This window comes from Ambystoma mexicanum, chromosome 6q (genome assembly GCF_040938575.1).
Source record: "Ambystoma mexicanum isolate Mex_15411 chromosome 6q, UKY_AmexF1_1, whole genome shotgun sequence".
Taxonomy (NCBI): Eukaryota; Metazoa; Chordata; class Amphibia; order Caudata; family Ambystomatidae; genus Ambystoma; species Ambystoma mexicanum.
This window is the reverse complement of record NC_090937.1, coordinates 1,475,634,188-1,475,651,765: the sequence shown is the minus strand read 5'-3', so window position 1 is coordinate 1,475,651,765 and position 17,578 is coordinate 1,475,634,188. Positions and strand designations below refer to the sequence as shown.

Below are 17,578 nucleotides of genomic sequence, written 5' to 3'. Positions count from 1 at the left end.
CATTTGTATCTGTCCGGTCGCTACCCCACAACGTATTGGCACTGTTAAAATCGCCACACAACACACAAGGTCCCACATGTCCCCTTATCACTCCAGACAACACACCCACTTCCACCACCTCACACGGATTATAATAATTCAGCACCAATACTTCCAATCCTCCTACCCGTATCCCTGCCCCAATCACCTCTACTTCTCCATCCACCACAATCTCTCTTGCTATCAACCCCTTTCGAACCGCTAGAGCCACACCTCCCCCTCTCCCTTCCAACCTATCCTTACGAAACAATTCAAAACCCGGTATCACAAACCTCAGATCTCCCCTCAACCACGTCTCCTGAATACAAACCACGTCAACATTCAGTTCCCTGCACAACACCGCTTTTAACTCTTGTCCATTTCTCAACAAACTTCTCGCGTTCCACTGCAAAATCCTCATGCCGGGATCCCACTCTGCTTCCGCATTTTAGCAACCATCTTGAATACATCCTCTTCCACCACATCTACAACACTCAAATACCTCCTCCCTGCTTCCACCACTCCTTTCGTAAGATCTGACACACTAATAGAAGCATTCCTTTGAACCAACTCCAGCACACTCACTATGAAACACATAAACTCAGTTTTTGAAACAATCACCATTTCTTTGCCTTTCACCTCACCCATCACTTTCTTTCTTCCCACACCCTCTTCCACTACCAACTCTTTCGCACTCACCTCACTTACTACCCGTGCCGGTTTCACCTTTGCTACAGCCTCAGCATATGACAAACCTTCCGCCGCCCTTACCTGCACCACCTCTCTCGCAACCCTGTGACTCTCACACCCCCTAAACGCAGTAGAATGCCCTCCCCCACAATTTACACACTTCATCGGAGTCTCCACCTTGCATTCCTTAATGTCATGATCCGCTCCACACCTCCCACAATGTCTCTCATTCCTGCATACTCTCGCCATATGCCCAAACTGTTGACACTTATAACACCTTATTGGCATCGCTACATAAGCTTTCACACGGAACCTCTGATAACCCAACTCCACCACTTCCGGACACTCCTTCCGCGCAAATCTCACTGCTACTGTTGTAGATATTACATCCCCACGTGCATCTCTCCTTCCCAACCTCCATGCTTCCACCACCCCAACATCCACTAATTTATCTTCTATCTCAGACATACTTACAGTTACCGGCACTCCATACAACACCCCCTTACACGACACACCACTTTGATCAATCGCATGTACCGCATGTCTACCCAAACAACGCACTTCCAAAATCTTAGCTTTGCTATCAGCATTCGTTCCCTCCACTAGCAACCGACCTCCAGCCACTACTAGCACCCGAGTAACAACCCCCACAGCTGCCTCTATCCATCTAGCAATTTCTAACGGATTCACCCCCAAAAATGTCTTTTCACGACTATCAGGTTTCAACACCACCTTCCACACACTTTCATATTGCATCTTCTCTGCCTCCAACACACCACTCCCCAAAGTCCCCAGCTCCTCCAAATCACTTTTTTCCTGACACTCCGACCCTGAGAAGTCCTGAACCAACCCTCCTTCATTATTCCTCTGAGGAGACCTACTGCGAAGCCGTCCCCCATTTCCCCCTTTCCCCTCCTCCATAGATGAGGATCTCACAGAAGACACTTTTCCCCTCTTCTCCCTTTCCTCCACCCCTCCTTTCTTTCCAGGCTTCCCACCTCCCTTGCCCATCCTTACCTCCTCTTCTGGACACACTTTCTCCTTGCTCTCGCCTTAGGAGACCTCTCAGCCTCCTCAAGCCCAACTCTCTCCACTTATTAGCTGCTCCGCCCTGCCTGAGTCCGTCCACATGACATCCCACTGCCTTCAGTCCCGCTGTCTATGGGACCTCTCTCCGGATTCCGATGCCGTTACCCTCCGGAGCCGATCACCGCCTCCCAGTTCCCACTAGAGGAGCGGCCCTAGCCCCGTTCGACTTCTCCGGAACTGCTTCAGTCCGGAAATCAGACAGATGACATCTGAGATCACGTGAAGAAGAGTGGGCGGGCCGTTGCTACGGTCCGTTTCTCGGATGGGAAGTGGTCGCTACCGTACCTCGCCTCTTCGCTACAGCAACCCCGTAGAGAACAGCTGCCGTAAGAGCGACGTCATAAACAGAGACAGCCAACCGGGTGCCTGTGCGCATGCGCAGTCGCGGCTTGTTACGTGAGTACGTAAACTTAACTCACGTGAAGGCTTCCGCCGTCGCCGGTCGTTTCCTGTAAGAGAAACTTGGCTGACCTGGTGTTACAATCTGTCTAACATGGAGTCGGAGGGGGCGGTGACGATCCCGCAGCTAGTGGAGAGTTTAAGTCAGGCCCCCCCGGCACCGGCAGGTCAGAGGGGCAGTAATAGTAATGTACACAGAACTCACAGCCACAAAGGTGAGTCCCGTTCACAGGCTGCCAGAGCCGAAGGGGCCCGGGGGACCTGGACCTCTGCAGGAAGCGAGGGTCCTCGGGAGAGTTGGGCGCACATCATGCCAAGGGAGACCCAAGTACGGTGGCCAAGGGAGACCCAGGTTACTATGGTGGCCAACTGTCCTGTATTTTGCGGGATTGTCCCGTAAGTGTTTTCAGTGTGGCTGTTCAGGACGCAGTTTGTCCCGACTTGCTTTGTTCCCTCGAGTGTGATTTTCGGGAGACAGCAAGTCGAGACAACCAACCCCCCCCAAAACCCCTGCAGCACTGCCACTCTGCAAGTTGAAGTTGCCGTCTACACAGCACGGCGCTGCCGGCTGCTGCTTTCACTTACCTGGGGGAGAGACGTTCCGTGAGTAAGGCTCTGTGTACGTCTGCCCGGAACAAGTGCTGTAAAAATCCGCATACCATAGCGTACAGTAGCAAAAAAGAACAATTACATACCAAACATAATACAGTTAAAACAGGACTCACCAAAACAACACATAGCATGGTAATTAGTAACACGAGTGAAGAGAAAGTAACATAACCAACCATTACAGACCTACATGCCTGTGCTGTTGAAGTAAGAGCTGGATTCCAGGCCACAGGGTGAATAGAGGTGTGTGAATATAATGTATCTTTTTATACAGCGCTTTTTCCGGATTCCGCCTGCTTCCAAGTGCTGTAAATAATAGGTTTCCCTATTGCCGAATGTAATCGTTCACTCTTTATTGTCCTCGATGGATGAAAGGCTAAGTCAGTCCCGTCGTGATTCGAACTTGTGAAATGATCTCACCGCATATTTAATGGACCAGTTTAACTAAGTGCGTGTTCTGCTGGTGTGACTTTTGACCAAAATGTGCACTTGACCTTACACAAGCGTGGACGCTTCTGCATTCCTCCTTCACACCAGCAGGAAGGCTGTGCTCATAGATTTTTGTGATTAAGAGCACGTTTTCAGGGTGAGACTGGCATTGTGAATGTGCACTCACATACTCCTAAACAAAACCATTGTAGTGCAGCAGGCGAGTACCCGGCTCTCGCTGTTTCACAGTAACTACATACAGACTTTGCCAGTAGGGACGCCCAGCCATTCAATATAAAAGCAGCCCAAATAGAGTACACCAATCTGTATCTGTTATAAAACTCCAATGCCCCTGCTCCTTTTGAGCCTGCAGGTCGAGCTGCTAACGCTCCGACACCTGTCTTCATTGCAGTGCTAATGCTTTGTTCCTGGGGTCATGATGGTCCTGTTTGCAATTAAAAAACGTGACATCACCTCCCAAGGACAACCCGTTTGCATTGCAATTAAGCCAGGTGTTAAGAGCCATTAACAAATTTAAATTACAAAAGGGGCGGGCCAAAGGTGAATGACGCTGTGATGTCCTCACAGCCATGTGGGCAAGTGTCTGGCAAAAAGATCTCCAAGAGTTGGCCAACCTAGACCCAAGGGGTCAATTAATCACATGGAATGGGGATTGCTTGGAATACGGGCAAGCTTCTAGCCACAGGAACACTGGGGTTTACGTGCTAAAATCCTGCTTTCAATTCTGGGTATGGTAATTGAGTCGTTCTGGGACTTACCTTTCCAAAATATAATAGGAAGGTTCAGGACTAGCAGCCCTAGTATGCCAAGAAAAAAACAGACCCACCACATCCCGGATTGACTTCACCATATTGCCCATTCTCTAATTTGTCAAAATTGCACTACATAACGACAAAGTAGCTAATAAGCGTGGGTTCGGATCTACAAGTACACGGAGGACTCAAGGGACCACTTAGTGACAAGTGTAGAAAAGCATGCATTAAGTCATTTAGTTACCCCAAGAACAGGGGACCTGTCTGAATAGATTCTTAACCACAAGTACTATGGAGCAGACAAAGGAAAGTACTCTTGGGTACAGGGACACGATAACAGAGAGCTCTTACCCTACAACCTTTCACCCTTATCCTGAGGAATAAGGAAACGAGCAACCAAGAGCCTACCCATGAGTATAAGGGGGAGCTCATTATTTTCCATATGTGTAAGGGAAGCCACCTTGGCCAAAGTGGCCATACACACGTTTCTTATCTGCTGGAATAAGGAACCAGGCCAAGGGGTAGTTTATCTGTAGTGACCATATAACCGGGGAAAGTTTTTTTTTTATTAAATAAAGGCAGAAGGGTGCACACCATTTGAGAGGCCCTTATCTACACGATAGTAGGGGTAGAAATTCCCTTACTGACAAGGAAAACCTCCCCAACCTTCTTCAATATCCCTGTTTATAAGAAGCAATTGCTTGGCTAGCTCTCCATCCCCAGCAAAAAGATAGAAGAGCAATGTGAGCGAGTGCTTCTTATTCGTAGGAACGTGGGAGCAGGTTAAAGGCGGTAAACCTGTGAAAAGAAGAGATTCTTTTGCACTATGGATTTAACACCCACTGGGATAATTAATCTGGTACGGGAGAGCAACTTCTCTCTGATGGTTCAGGAACAAACCAAGAGAGATTTAATACAAGAGCAAGGGAGATTATATTGTACTTCAGTACAAGGGCGCAGGCAAGATATTCTTATCACTAGGACTGTGGGGTCAAGAGGCCACGTCTTAGGCACAGAGAAAAGATGGATACAAAAATGTATCTCTTATGGACAAAGGAACATACCTAGCAGAACCTCATAGCTACATAATAAGCAGGCAAGTAGTCTTTTCTTCACATAGACAAGAGAGAATGCAATGGAGTCTTTAGCCACGGGGAAGGTAAACAGATGAGGGATCTTATTCACCTGGAAAATGCAGCAGAAAACTGAAACCTAAACCATAGGAGCAATGGGGAGGGCAACATTAGCCACATGGGCCAATGCGTAGTTCATCCAGAGTGAAAATGGGGCAAGTGCAGAGCGAACAACTTATCCACATGGAGCATGGAGACTGAAAGTGAGGGTGTATTCAAGTAGGACAAAATATACTTTTATCCATAGAGACAAAAGAGGTCTTAATCCACTGAAACAAGAGACCAGGCACGTTTGCCTTTCTTATCTACACTGATAATTGAGCAGGTCAGGAGAACTTCCATATCAACAGGGTTGTTGGAGAATGCAAAGAAAACATTTCGCATAGAAGGGCAGGTAAAACCTAAGCCACAAAGACAACATAGGCCTGGATAAAAGTAATTAAAACTGATAGAATGAGAAACATTTAACCAAGGGTCAACAAAACAGTTACATTTGTCACATGAGTGACCGAATCAAGACCCAACTGTGTACAAGAATTGAGAGATCCTTATGCTGCTACTTAGTGCGCAGGTCCATCAGAAGTTTCCCTTTTCCCCATAGTAGAGCAGGAAAAAGGGTTCCAAGAGGCAGAACCTAGGTCGGCATTGTTTTCAATATGGCGACTAGCCATTTTCATTTTTTCAAATGTGTGTTTCTCCTTTGGTCCTCATTCGCCTCAAATTGTTACAGCAAGAATAGAGTTCTTTCAGATTTGTTGTAGTAGCCGCATCTTTTCTTGGGACCCTAAAATAACATGCTTTTGTTTATGTTCCACTTATGTTATGTGGTTTCATAAACCAGCAGCAGTATGATTTAGCATGTATACAGACTGACTATTGTGTTAGAAAAAGACAGACCGACTGTATTAAAAAAAAACATTTGTATAGTTTAAAAGCACTACTTAGATCATATTCACCTTTACTAGTTTTGGGTAAGGGCAATTGTGCAGAACCACTTTCTTAAATCACTGTTTTCTTTAGGCCCATTCTCCTCCCCTCACACACCTATAGGGAGGGTGTAGTGGTTCCTGTTAAAATATTTAATACGTTTTTAGTTTCAACTATCCATAACATAAATAATTTATCACACAAATAAATTTTCAAATACTAATGCAATTTCCGTCTGCTCTGATTGAAGGAGAACATTTCACAAGCAGGGTTGTCTAAGGGGATATCCTCAATTGAAGTTATGGAACAGCTTTTGTTTTTCAAGATTTTAAGATACAGGACATATTTACTGTATTTGACTCCGCTTTGTGGGAGTTCTAAACAAATATATTTGGGAATGTTGAATATGGAAAAACGTCTAAATGGAAGATCGTCTCATATTTAAGTAGTAATATTGAAGAGAACGTTTGATGTTTTGACAGGGAGGGGTTACGTTTATAAGATTTTCGATCTTTTCGCCTTCAGAATAAGATTTTTTTGTTGGTTTATATACAAAGTAAATCTTAATCGGGATGACGAAAAGTCTTACACAATGTTGACTTTGAATGGTAGGCCAAGTGGGATACCAAGTGCAAATCTCACTATTGAGAATAGTTCAGAAGTGAGTTTTAGTTATGGTTATACAATTGAAATACACATTTTTCCTAAAGAAATGTCAATAATGCTACTGAGCTGTTAATCGAGGTGTTTTTGCTTCAATCAATCTTTTAATTATATTAGCCTCTTCAAAATGTGTGTTTGAGAGATGTTTGGAAAGAGGGAAGAAAGTGGAAATAAAATAAGTAAAGTACATTTATTTAATTTGTGGGCCTGGAGCCCGCTTTCAACTTTGTCTGGTCTTTGTTTGGCTAGTAAATGCTGACCTAGAAGCAGTATATATGTAGGGATTTCGCTAGTTACATTATTCTTTATAGAAGATTAACATTGATAAATAGGAAATATAGCACACATATACCTCTTTACAGACCTCATTTACTTGTCAATTTAACCCAAACAAGAACCCATTCATTGTTTGCATCCCTAACAACTCTAGAATTGGAATGTTTGATTTTGATGTCAGAGAATGGAAAAGGACATGACACTTCTTACCTGTCCTGTTGAATCCCTGAGCTCTGCTTTCTGTGATGTAGCCCTCACCTTCAATAAATTGCGACTGTAAAGGACTCTAGTGTGACGAATCCCAAAATGGACCGCATGCTGTGATCTTATTTTTTCTGTGGGTGGTTTATAGAACCCACCACCAACTGTCATTAAGCAACCAGTAGTTCAGCTATGCCCTCAAAAGCAGTCAGTTTATTATCAAGGGGAAAGGGAAGGCGAATAGGCAGGTGTGGTGGTCACGAGCACAGGCAAGAGCTTGGGGATACAACATTACAGGTAGGTGTCATTTTCTTTTTTGTTTACCCTGTTGTTTTTTTCTGATTATACAGCAGTTCCACCAACATGAATTGAGGTGAAGGAACGTGTTTGTACAATAAAGATACTGGATCACTGCTCAGCCACACTGAGCACCATTCCTAAAATTGTGATGCAGACAGCAATAGCTGGCAAAATGATATGCTGATCACCAAAGAGGAACAGAGGCCTCTACATATATATTTTGTGATAAAAGCAGTGAGAAATACTCAGTATGGGTTGGTGTGCCCTGAGAACAATTAACCTCCTTTAGTAAAAATCCCTAAGGGAATATTTTCAAAAGGCTGCTGAGAGTTCTTGAAAGCCTGTTTCTCCAGGTAAACGTGCATAACTTTTTAGCATATGGCTTTTTGAGAGGCCCTCCAGTACTGGAAGCTGTACTTTATGAGCAACATACATACTAGTATCTCAGTAAAAACTACCTGTTTCAACCCTGTCAGTATTTGTAATTTCGTCTTATTAAGCAAAGCTCAGAAGCAAGGGAGTGCTATTTAAGTGGATGAACTATAGGATACCGTAGAAAAAACATTCTCTTCAATAATGCCTAGTAATGAAGGGGGGCAGAGGTGATGATAAAAGAAATACAGAAATGAGAGGGAAAATCCATAACCTGTGTTTGAGGAATTCTTTAATTCCTCTGTTCCATTAATTCCCAAAAAACGATCGGACTTTTGGTGTTAAACATACATTGGTCTTTATTATTGCATGCTAAAATATACAGCACTCATCCCTACAGATAAGGGGTGTATCGGCCACTTTTACTCCCTAAAAATAGGCAAATACTCCCAAAAAATAAAAATAGGGAGTACAAATATGCCCAATAGGAAACAAGCAAATAGGACCTTGTGCCCCTGCTTTCACTCGCACAGCTCCATGGATCTGTTTGGACCAGTAGTGCACATAGTTCCACAGGAAGAAAGTACTATTATTACTGCCTGATCAGAAGAAGTAAACTTATCTTTTAATATGCGTGAAATACTAGGTGGAAAGAAATAATTAATTACAAAAACATTAACGTTTTCCAGGTAAACATTTTTACTCTAAATAAAAATAGAAAGTAAAATACTCTAGCTTCAAAATGTTATCTGAAGCGGTTATATGCCACATAACTTGTATGCGTGTACATCCCTGACTAGAGCGTCTTTGAAAAAAGATCTGGCGGTAGCAGGAAGGGTTGGGGAAGGCAGTATTGCAACATGATTTCTATCAACTGCACTTTTAACTTGGCAAGTTTGATCTCACCACTTCCCATACTAGACCGGGTCACTTTGGTGAGGGCCCATATGAGGCCATCTTAAGCAGCTACCAGCATTATCCCTTCTCTCTCTCCCCCAAGGACTGGAACCATAAAGTCTGAATGAGCATCTTTTCGAAAAGTAAGTATCACCTAGATTGAATTTTCCAGAGAAATTGTCCTTTTTTTGTAGTCCAGTAGGGAAAGTCGGCGAATCTATGGAAAGATCCCGTTTGAGATGCTTCACCCCTTTGTCTGATTGGCATAAATACACTGGGAGTAACCATAGTATTTCCTGCACCCGACTGCCACAAAGCTCCCGACCTTAACAGAGATCCTTCTTACGACCAGATAGGTGATTATTTAACTCTGATGGGGGCGTGGGTCGTTTCAATGGATTTCTCAGTGTTTGCCCTGCTTTCTCTGTTACCCATTTTATGCATGCATGTAGGGATGCATCGTATTTCCTTACATAATGGAACCAAGTCATGATGTATTTGGGGGAACAACCCCTCCTGTGAATTCCCTTTTTCTCTTGATCAGACTTCTTTTAAGTGCTTTTCAATATTAATTTGCCCATATTTAAATATGTAAACGTGAATGCAGAAACCATGTGGAACCACAGAAAAAGAAATCTCACTGGTATAAGCCCATTTTAGGATATGAATTATGAAAGTGACTTAGCGCAGAAGGTAATCCAGGTGCATAACTGTAGTTGTACCGCTTGAAGATTCTAATTGGCGATATGACCTGCGTCTTCCCATTGGTGAAATGTTTCACAGTGATCATTGGATCACTGTGGGTTGGTGCAGTGTTATGAGCCAATTACCTAGGTCTGAGACAAACCTGATGTAGCTTTTCATGGCGATTAGCTACTACCACAGTGCACTTTGCAAACATCCCCAGAGCTCTGCCTACGGTAATTGATTGCACTTGTAATGAGCTGTCTATTACAACACTGCAATGTTTGATTTTATCAGCAAAGTCAGTAATTTTAAAAATAGATATCTTATATAGGTTCTTCAATAATTTCATTGAATTTAATCCTTAATTTCAGAGAATACATGTCTGAAAGGGCGGCTGCCCTACCATATTATAAATTGCTACTATTACATATTCTAATACAAATATTAAATGTATTTTTAAAACATTAACATATTTAGTAATAGAATGAACAGTGAAATATCTCCCACATTAATCTAAGCATTATTTATGATTAGATTTGCTTTATATGTGACTGTTGGGCATTCCAGGGACCCCAGCCCCCGATGCCTCCACATTGTTCAATTTGCAATCTTTATAAGCAACTACCATTAGTAAAAAGCAATGTATTATGTAGTATGGCTAACGCATAACAAAATCTTATATTTGATGAGAAATCATTAGCACCCAATTTGGGTGTGTCCGCCTGTCAACATGTTCTTATTGAAACCATTAAATACCTGTTAACTACTGGTGCAAGCCTGTGTTCTGAGCATTCTCATGCCTGCCCCCCTAGCTTATTTCTTTTCATAGCTCTCCCCACCCCTCCTCAACCAACCAGACTAACACCAGGCACTCTTCCAACTTCAAAAAATAAATAAAACCTTGAACAAACTTTTCTGTTGTGCCATGAAAACCATCTTGCTTTAGGCTAGTCTTTCTTTAATGAAAACAGCAGTGGGGAAAGTTTCAAACTGAAGATCGGTGGTGAGGAGAGAGAAAAGGAGTTGGTGTAGCCCTCCATGACATTGCTCAGAACGGAGGCTTCAGCCAGCCAGCCCACGATGCAAGCATTTGCTTTGGCTAATGCAACACAACACAGTGCTCATGATTTCTCATCAAATTCAAGATTATCTCTACTATATTGTACTGTAATACTTTTCCTTTAACTATTGTAATTGGTAGTTTTTTAAATTGCAGATTTAACTCTCTGGATGAGCTGGCCAGAATGCTCTTTTTTATTTATTCAGGCACATTGAAATATAAAGCAATTTTATTTGTAGTTATAATAATTGTGACCACTGTTGTGTGAGTTGAAAAGTACATATATTTTCACGAATCATTTTTATTAAGTGTATTTATAATATTTTATTTAAGTACATTTAAAATATTAATCTCAATATCCAATAGTAGCAGTCCTGATTGGACTGAACATATTCCACATGAGTTAATTAAAATGTATGTTTAACTTACATTTTTTCAAAACATTACTTGTCAAATAACATTGTGAATATAATCATGCCTGATTTTTCTTCATTGTTACGTAATGAAACAATGCAGAGTTGTAGTAGACTTCTCTAATGACGGACATTTACAGATGCTATAAACACATGCCCAACGTATTTCCTTTTAGTCTTGTTACTGATGAGGATCAACAAAGGAAGCGGTTGTGTCTTTTTATATAGAAGTCTAGCATTTCAGTGCATTCATAAGAGGTTTCTGGGCCTCAACTTTTATACAATGGGCATTCATACAGGAACTCTTTGCTGTTTTTGGCAGGTTTACTTAGCAAAAAAGTCAGGTTGACTTTGAATGTTAATTTAAATAAGGTAGAGAAATGTAATATCCATTAGTAGTCCAGCTGGAATTTACCCAGCCCCAATTGTTTAATTTGTATCTGATAGCTGTCTTTGAAATTGCTGGAAGCTATTCAGCTCCTAGCCTAGGAGAGCCTGGTTAGCTTGAAACCAACCACAAACCACTTCTTTCAGATATTCCAAGTCGAATGCCAGTTGTCTCTACCTCCATTTAGAGTCTTCTCGGTCTGAATTCAGATTCTCAACACTAATGTTATAGAAAGTCATAATTCTATTAAAGACACAGAGGGGAATGATTATGCTTATCTCGCAACTTTAGTTCTCGAGCAGAAAAAACTGAACAATAACATATACACAAAGCATAAAAACTACAAAACCCAATATAGTTTGAGTCCTTGATAGTTCATATATTATTGGTCCTTACAAAAATCAGTGACTTCCTTAACTAATCTGTATACTTTTAGTCCCATAAGCACTGAATCCTTGTTGACCATCTCCTCTTTCTTTCGCTGATCTTCTTTGCGCCCCAACCGTTAGACGCCATACTGGATATCCTGTGACAACCATTTCGGGCCCCTGTCTGTTTGCTGTCCCCATTGTAATCTACAAAATAAACAGATCTCAAGAGTCCTCATTCACTTGGGCGGGTAATCGTGATACACCATTATAATACAATATCATAAATAATCAGTACATATAGAAATTATACACATTCACGTTGGCTAGGGTGGGCTAATCCTTCGCGTCCGCTTCTTTAATAGAATTATGACTTTCTGTAAGGTTGGCGCCTAAAATCTAAATTCAATGTCAAAACAGGAGGCTATGATTATGCTTGTTCAAAGCTTACCTACCACCAACGTTGCAATCCTCTGTCGGTTTGAAGTAACAAGTCTTGAAAGTTGATTCATTCGACCAATCTGCTGCTTTCAGAATATCCTCCAGCTGTGCCCCTACGTTGTACGCTTTAGAGCCCCTCGCCTACTGTTATGTATGCACATAAGCACACGTGTTGTTCATTCAGTTACATGGTTTGTGATTCACGTATGTACACAGTTGTGTAGGGAATGTAAATAGTTCTGCCAGTGAAAAAGGGATGCAATAGCATTCCGGTATGGAATGGGAGCCATGTTTGGGCAAGAATAATGTTAGGCTTTGAAATTGTTAAATAATTACCCTGCTGTAGAAGGGCTGCTGAATGTATCCTGAATACAACAGTTGCATCTAGAGACTCACCGGCTCCTGTGTGGTCTGTACCACGTAATACTGGCGACAAAGACTACAAGGATCAAATGCCCGACAGCAGTTCCAGCCTGGCGTTCCGCTGTGCGTGCCAGGGCTCATCTGTGCTGGAAGCGTTGGAAGGCAGTGCCTGGCTCCCGACTGCTGCAACGCCTCCCACGGTTGGAGTTTTTGATTTCTGGGGCTGCCGTACAGTCTACGAATATCGCAACTGCTTTCTGGATCATTAAATGTGCGTCTGTGGTAATCCCATCAGTGAGCGTAGTCTTGCAGGATTTTGTTTCTGCCACCTTAAAGTCAGGCGATGCTTGGGACACATCTGATGGCACGGTTGTTAAGACGGATTTCTGAACTCTGTCCTGGTGGCGCAGAAGTTTAGAAGGCCAACCTAATTACTTGGAACAGGGTAACCTCTGGACAAGCCAGACCAATCAAGGTAGCGATCGCGGCGGTCAAGGCTAGGTCTCAAGAGGGGTGAGGGTGACTGAAAGCCCGCAATGAGCACACAAAGCAAGAGCGCTAACAAACTACTCCAAACAGTTGTTATATCAAAAATAGATACACATTTATTTTAAGGTCTTTAAAATAATGACCGTAGCGAGAAAATCACAATATCACAATATTAAACCAACACATACCATATCAACACAATATATATACAAATACACAGTCGCAAGCGTTTAAAGCACGAAATATGTAGTCCACCTGCCAGGGAAGGAAAAGCAGTGCGATAATGCTTTCGACTCAGTTCGCCTTCATAGGCACCTAACTAGATGGAAGTCCGAGCCCTGCGAAGAGTGGAGCCTTGTGCTCAAAGTACCTGCCACGCCGGTGTCAACGGGCAAAAGGGGAAGCTCTTCGGAGGAAGTCAGGCAGTTCGGGTTAGTGCACAGCAGAAGGAGAACAGGTTCCGCAACTCAAGCGCAGCCTCCACAGCGGGCAGAAGCAGAGCGCGAGCGCGGCAAAAGGGTGCTGTTTTTACACAGCAGGGAAAAGCAATGGGATACTGCAGGAGGGCGACCAGATCCTAGATATACTACTCACCGGTCCCGGAGCAAGCAGACCCAGGCTTCTCCACGATAGTTTCAGCAGCTGGCAGGTTCAGAAGAGCAGTGAACGCTTTGTAGTCGTGTAGAGCAAAAAGACGTCCCAATCGACGAAACCGGCACAGTTTTGTTGCCGCACAGGACAACGGAGCGGCCGTGTGTATTCGAGCCAAATGAACCCTCCTCCCTTCAGACCTGGGAACGCCAAGCGTACGAAGCATGGGAGAGGGACAAGGACTCGAAATACAACACAACCTGGCGGCGGTTGCAGAGCCAAACTCCTTTGTAAGCTGGTCAGTCAACTGGATGGCCCAGAGACGCTTCCGAAGGCTTACTTGGCGGGAGATGGTTGAAGATGCCGGGAATAGCTGTTCCTGCTATTCCAAAGGTCGAAGCACCAGTACAGGCCTTCTGGTTCGATCAAAGGAGGACAGGGGCTCTCCGGACGACAGCAGTGCAAAGGAGGATTCCTTCAGCGGGTCACCAGCGATTCCTCGGTCCAGCCTCGTAGTTGCAGGATACTTGGCTCCTGTATTCCTTCGTTCGTGAGAACTCAGGAGATCGACATGGTAGTGGTGTTTCCAGCCCCCTCTTATCCACGGTTCCCTTCGCGCCAAAACGGAGGGGAGCCAATGGGAGATCCGCTCATCAAAACACATACCATACGTGGACCAATCACGGACCACGGTGGTCCCAGGCATTCACACCACCCTAGACTCTCTGGCACCCAGGATGTGTATTGGGACCAGACATCCCAGCCCACACCCTGGAGGCACACAAACGACATGTAGAAGCCCGCGAAAGCAACCACGTTTCGCGGGAAAGTACATGCCCAAATAAGGAAGGCCCCGGGTCGCCGGACCTGGGGAAGGTGAAGGGAGCAAGACGGACAGTGGACAGGACAAAGGAGCCTCGCGGCCTGGCCATTTTGGGAGCCAGGCCACCATTTTGGGTTCAGTGCAAAAACGTGCTCAGAACGCCAAAAGGAGCTCAAAATAAACAAAACGATCGCTGCCACCATTCCAGTCCCTGAATGACTTGCACCGATCAAATACCATCCTAAAAGAGTATCTAGGGCCTGTAGAAGGCTAGAGACCCAAGAGAGCTGTAACTTAGCTTACAGTGCCCTCTTGTGTCGTGTTGCACTAAAGCTGCGACACGATAAAAGAAACTACGGGAAACCACGTTCCCCGGTACTGACTGTCTTAAGGGCATGTCAGTTTCCCCGTAAGAAAGGAGCGAAAGCCCAGAGAAGTGCGGCAGAAGGCTGTACTTCTCTGGCAAAGTCAAGAACAAGGTTAAAAACAATAGCAAAAAGTTTAGGGGTTGCCACATGGAAGGAAAATTCCCTACAATTACGAAATCTTTCCTAACAACGGTGCGGACCGCCATCTTGAAGTCAGGCGAATAACGTTTTTATGGATAAAGGCTGGGTGAAGTGTACAACGTGACGCCTGATTACACTTAAGAGAGACTGCATGTAATGGCAACTTCCATTAGGCGGTGTGCAGGCACAATTTGCTTTGGAGGTCAATCCCTTGAGAAAGCTGATTTTGGCCGAACAGCATTTGTGCAAAAATCATATCCCTGGGCCAGCTTGGTTTTTAATTCATTCAGGTGAGCCCTCAGTTAAAGGGGCGGACTGGAAAGAGGATTTATGGAACATAAATTATTGGCCAGCTATCACTTCGCTCTCAGAGATCAACAAACTGGAGAATCAATTGAAGAATTTGTCACCATTCTTTGTGGGTTGGCTACAAGTGTGACTATAGCCACTGCAGGGATGAACACTGCAGGGTGGATTTTTCCCTGGAAAGGGCAATTGAAATCGCTAAAATGGTAGAACAGATAGAGAAGTGCATTAAGTCTTTGGACAAAACAGTTCCGGGCAGTGCAAATGCTGACCAAGTGAGAGCACACAAGCAACAGGGGCACAAGGAAAAAACAAAACAGAGGAAGTGGACAACAAAAGACAGACGTGTAGACATTTGTCAAAAGATGCTACAGACATGGAAGCCCTGATCATCTTGCCAGCGGAAACAGTGTTTTGCACATCACGTCAAATGCAGGGACTGTGGAAGGAAGGGCCATATGTCTCGCTGTTTCCAGCACTGGAATAAACCTGGAAGTGTCAAAATGGTCCAGGATAGCATGACACTTTGGCAGAATAAGTGGAGTGATGGGGAGAAAGAAAGTGTAGTAAATGCGGTGGACATTCTACCCAAACAAATTAAACCACATGCAAAATTAACGGCAAATGCCGTACAAGTGAAGCTATTAATTGATAGTGGAGCAGACTATACTCTAGTGAACTTGGAAACGTGAGGAGAGAAATGTAATTCTTGTGATTTGTTGGATGCGAGTGCGTGTGTGCATACCTATGGGAATATTCCCATCAATATTGTGGGTGAGTTTTGGGCTCAATTCAGTTATCATGGGAGAACTGCCCAAGGCATGGTGAGGGTGATGTTGAATGGTATTAATCTACTATCCTGCGATGCTGATCTTGGTTTGAGGCTCAACACTGATAATCTCTCGCGAGTAGTTGTTATGTAAAAGGCTTTGGGAAAGGTGGAGGCTGTCCATGTAAAGGAGTATGAAGTGTTGAAATGGTTTCCCAATGTTTTTACTGAGAAGATGGGTTGTCTGAGAGCTATTGCCCACTTGATTAGGATGAAGGAAAAACCAGGGGCTGTACCTGTAAGGTTAAAAGCACACACTATACCGCTGGCTTTACAGGCAGATGTGGAAAAAGAACTGAAGTGTATGTTGGAAGGGATAATCAAGGAGGCAGATGCAGCTGAATGGATAAGTCCGATAGTAGCTGTACGAAAGCCAATGGTACCCTGAGACTTTGCATTGATCTCAGGGGTCTAAATAGTAGTGTGATGCCTGATAGATTCCTGCTTCCCAAGATTGATGAATTGTTGGGGAAAGTTGGAGTGGCAGCAATTATTTCAACCCTCGATTTAAAGACAGCTTATCAAGTTAAACTGCACCCTAATTCCATGGACCCGACTGCTTTTATAACACCTTTTTAGTTGCTTCGATGTAAGAGGATGCAGTTTGGATTGGTGTCTGCGTCTGGTGTATTTCAGAGGGTCATGAACAAGCTCCTCAAGGGTCTTGCAGGAACGTGTTATCAGGATGACCTATTGGTGTGGGTCAAGGATGTGAAGGAGCATGACGAGCGTTTGAAGGAAGTGTTTAGTAGAATAGCAGTAGCAGGTCTGACCATATCTATAGACAAATGTAAATTCGGTCTGGAGACGGTTCAGCATTTGGGGCATGAGTTGTCTGAAGAAGGTGTGAAAACAAAATATGCAATCCTGGAAGTGATTAAGAAGATGAAGCTCTGAAAGATAAAACAGAGCTTGCTTCTGGGGTTGGTTGAATTCTATGTGAAGTGTGTAACGAATTTGGCCGAGAGGATGAAAACAATGGTTAAGAAAGGCATGAGATTTGATTTGTGTGAGAATTGCGATGTAGAGTTTGAAGGCATTAGGGATTACTTAGTACGTGCGCCCATTTTAAAGGGATTCAAAGATGATTGGGAGGTACAATTGTACACTGATGCAAGCTGAAGTGGCCTTGAGTGTGTATTAATGCAGAGGAGAAGGAACATATTACACACAGTGGCTTTTGCTTGACGTGTGTTGAAGGAAGCTGAGAAGCGATACTCGGTTGTTGAGAGGGAAGCCCTAGCTTGTGTGTGAGGAATAGAGAAATTTTGTTCATTCGTGTGGGGAAGAACATTTGATGTGGTGATGACCGTAAGCCATTGGTGGGCATTTTATAACAGGAAGGGTTTGGATGTAATTTCAAGGAGGATTATCGGGTTGATTTCCTCTATGCTGGGTCTGGAGATGGAAGTGAGGCATGTGAAAGGTGAGCTGAATGTTAGAGAAGATGCCTTGTCTCGGAATCCCATTGAGTAGGATAACGGTGTGAGATGTGAGGAGGAAGAGCAGGTCTTTGCTAATTGTGAAGTTGCCAA

The 17,578-nt window shown here is 43.8% G+C and overlaps 1 protein-coding gene across 9 annotated transcripts in view; it reads left to right on the top strand.

Moving 5' to 3' along the window:
• The first annotated feature begins 1,961 nt into the window (after window positions 1–1,961).
• The window catches only part of KRCC1 (lysine rich coiled-coil 1), a 520,596-nt gene continuing 504,979 nt past the window's right edge, over window positions 1,962–17,578 (top strand). For 5 of the 9 annotated variants that reach the window (XM_069632195.1, XM_069632189.1, XM_069632190.1 and 2 more), the window contains exon 1: window positions 2,207–2,411. In XM_069632195.1, the coding sequence (XP_069488296.1) occupies window positions 2,291–2,411 (121 nt within the window). In that variant the 5' untranslated portion in view covers window positions 2,207–2,290. The other 4 variants (XM_069632196.1, XM_069632192.1, XM_069632191.1 and 1 more) reach the window with 3 other exon arrangements.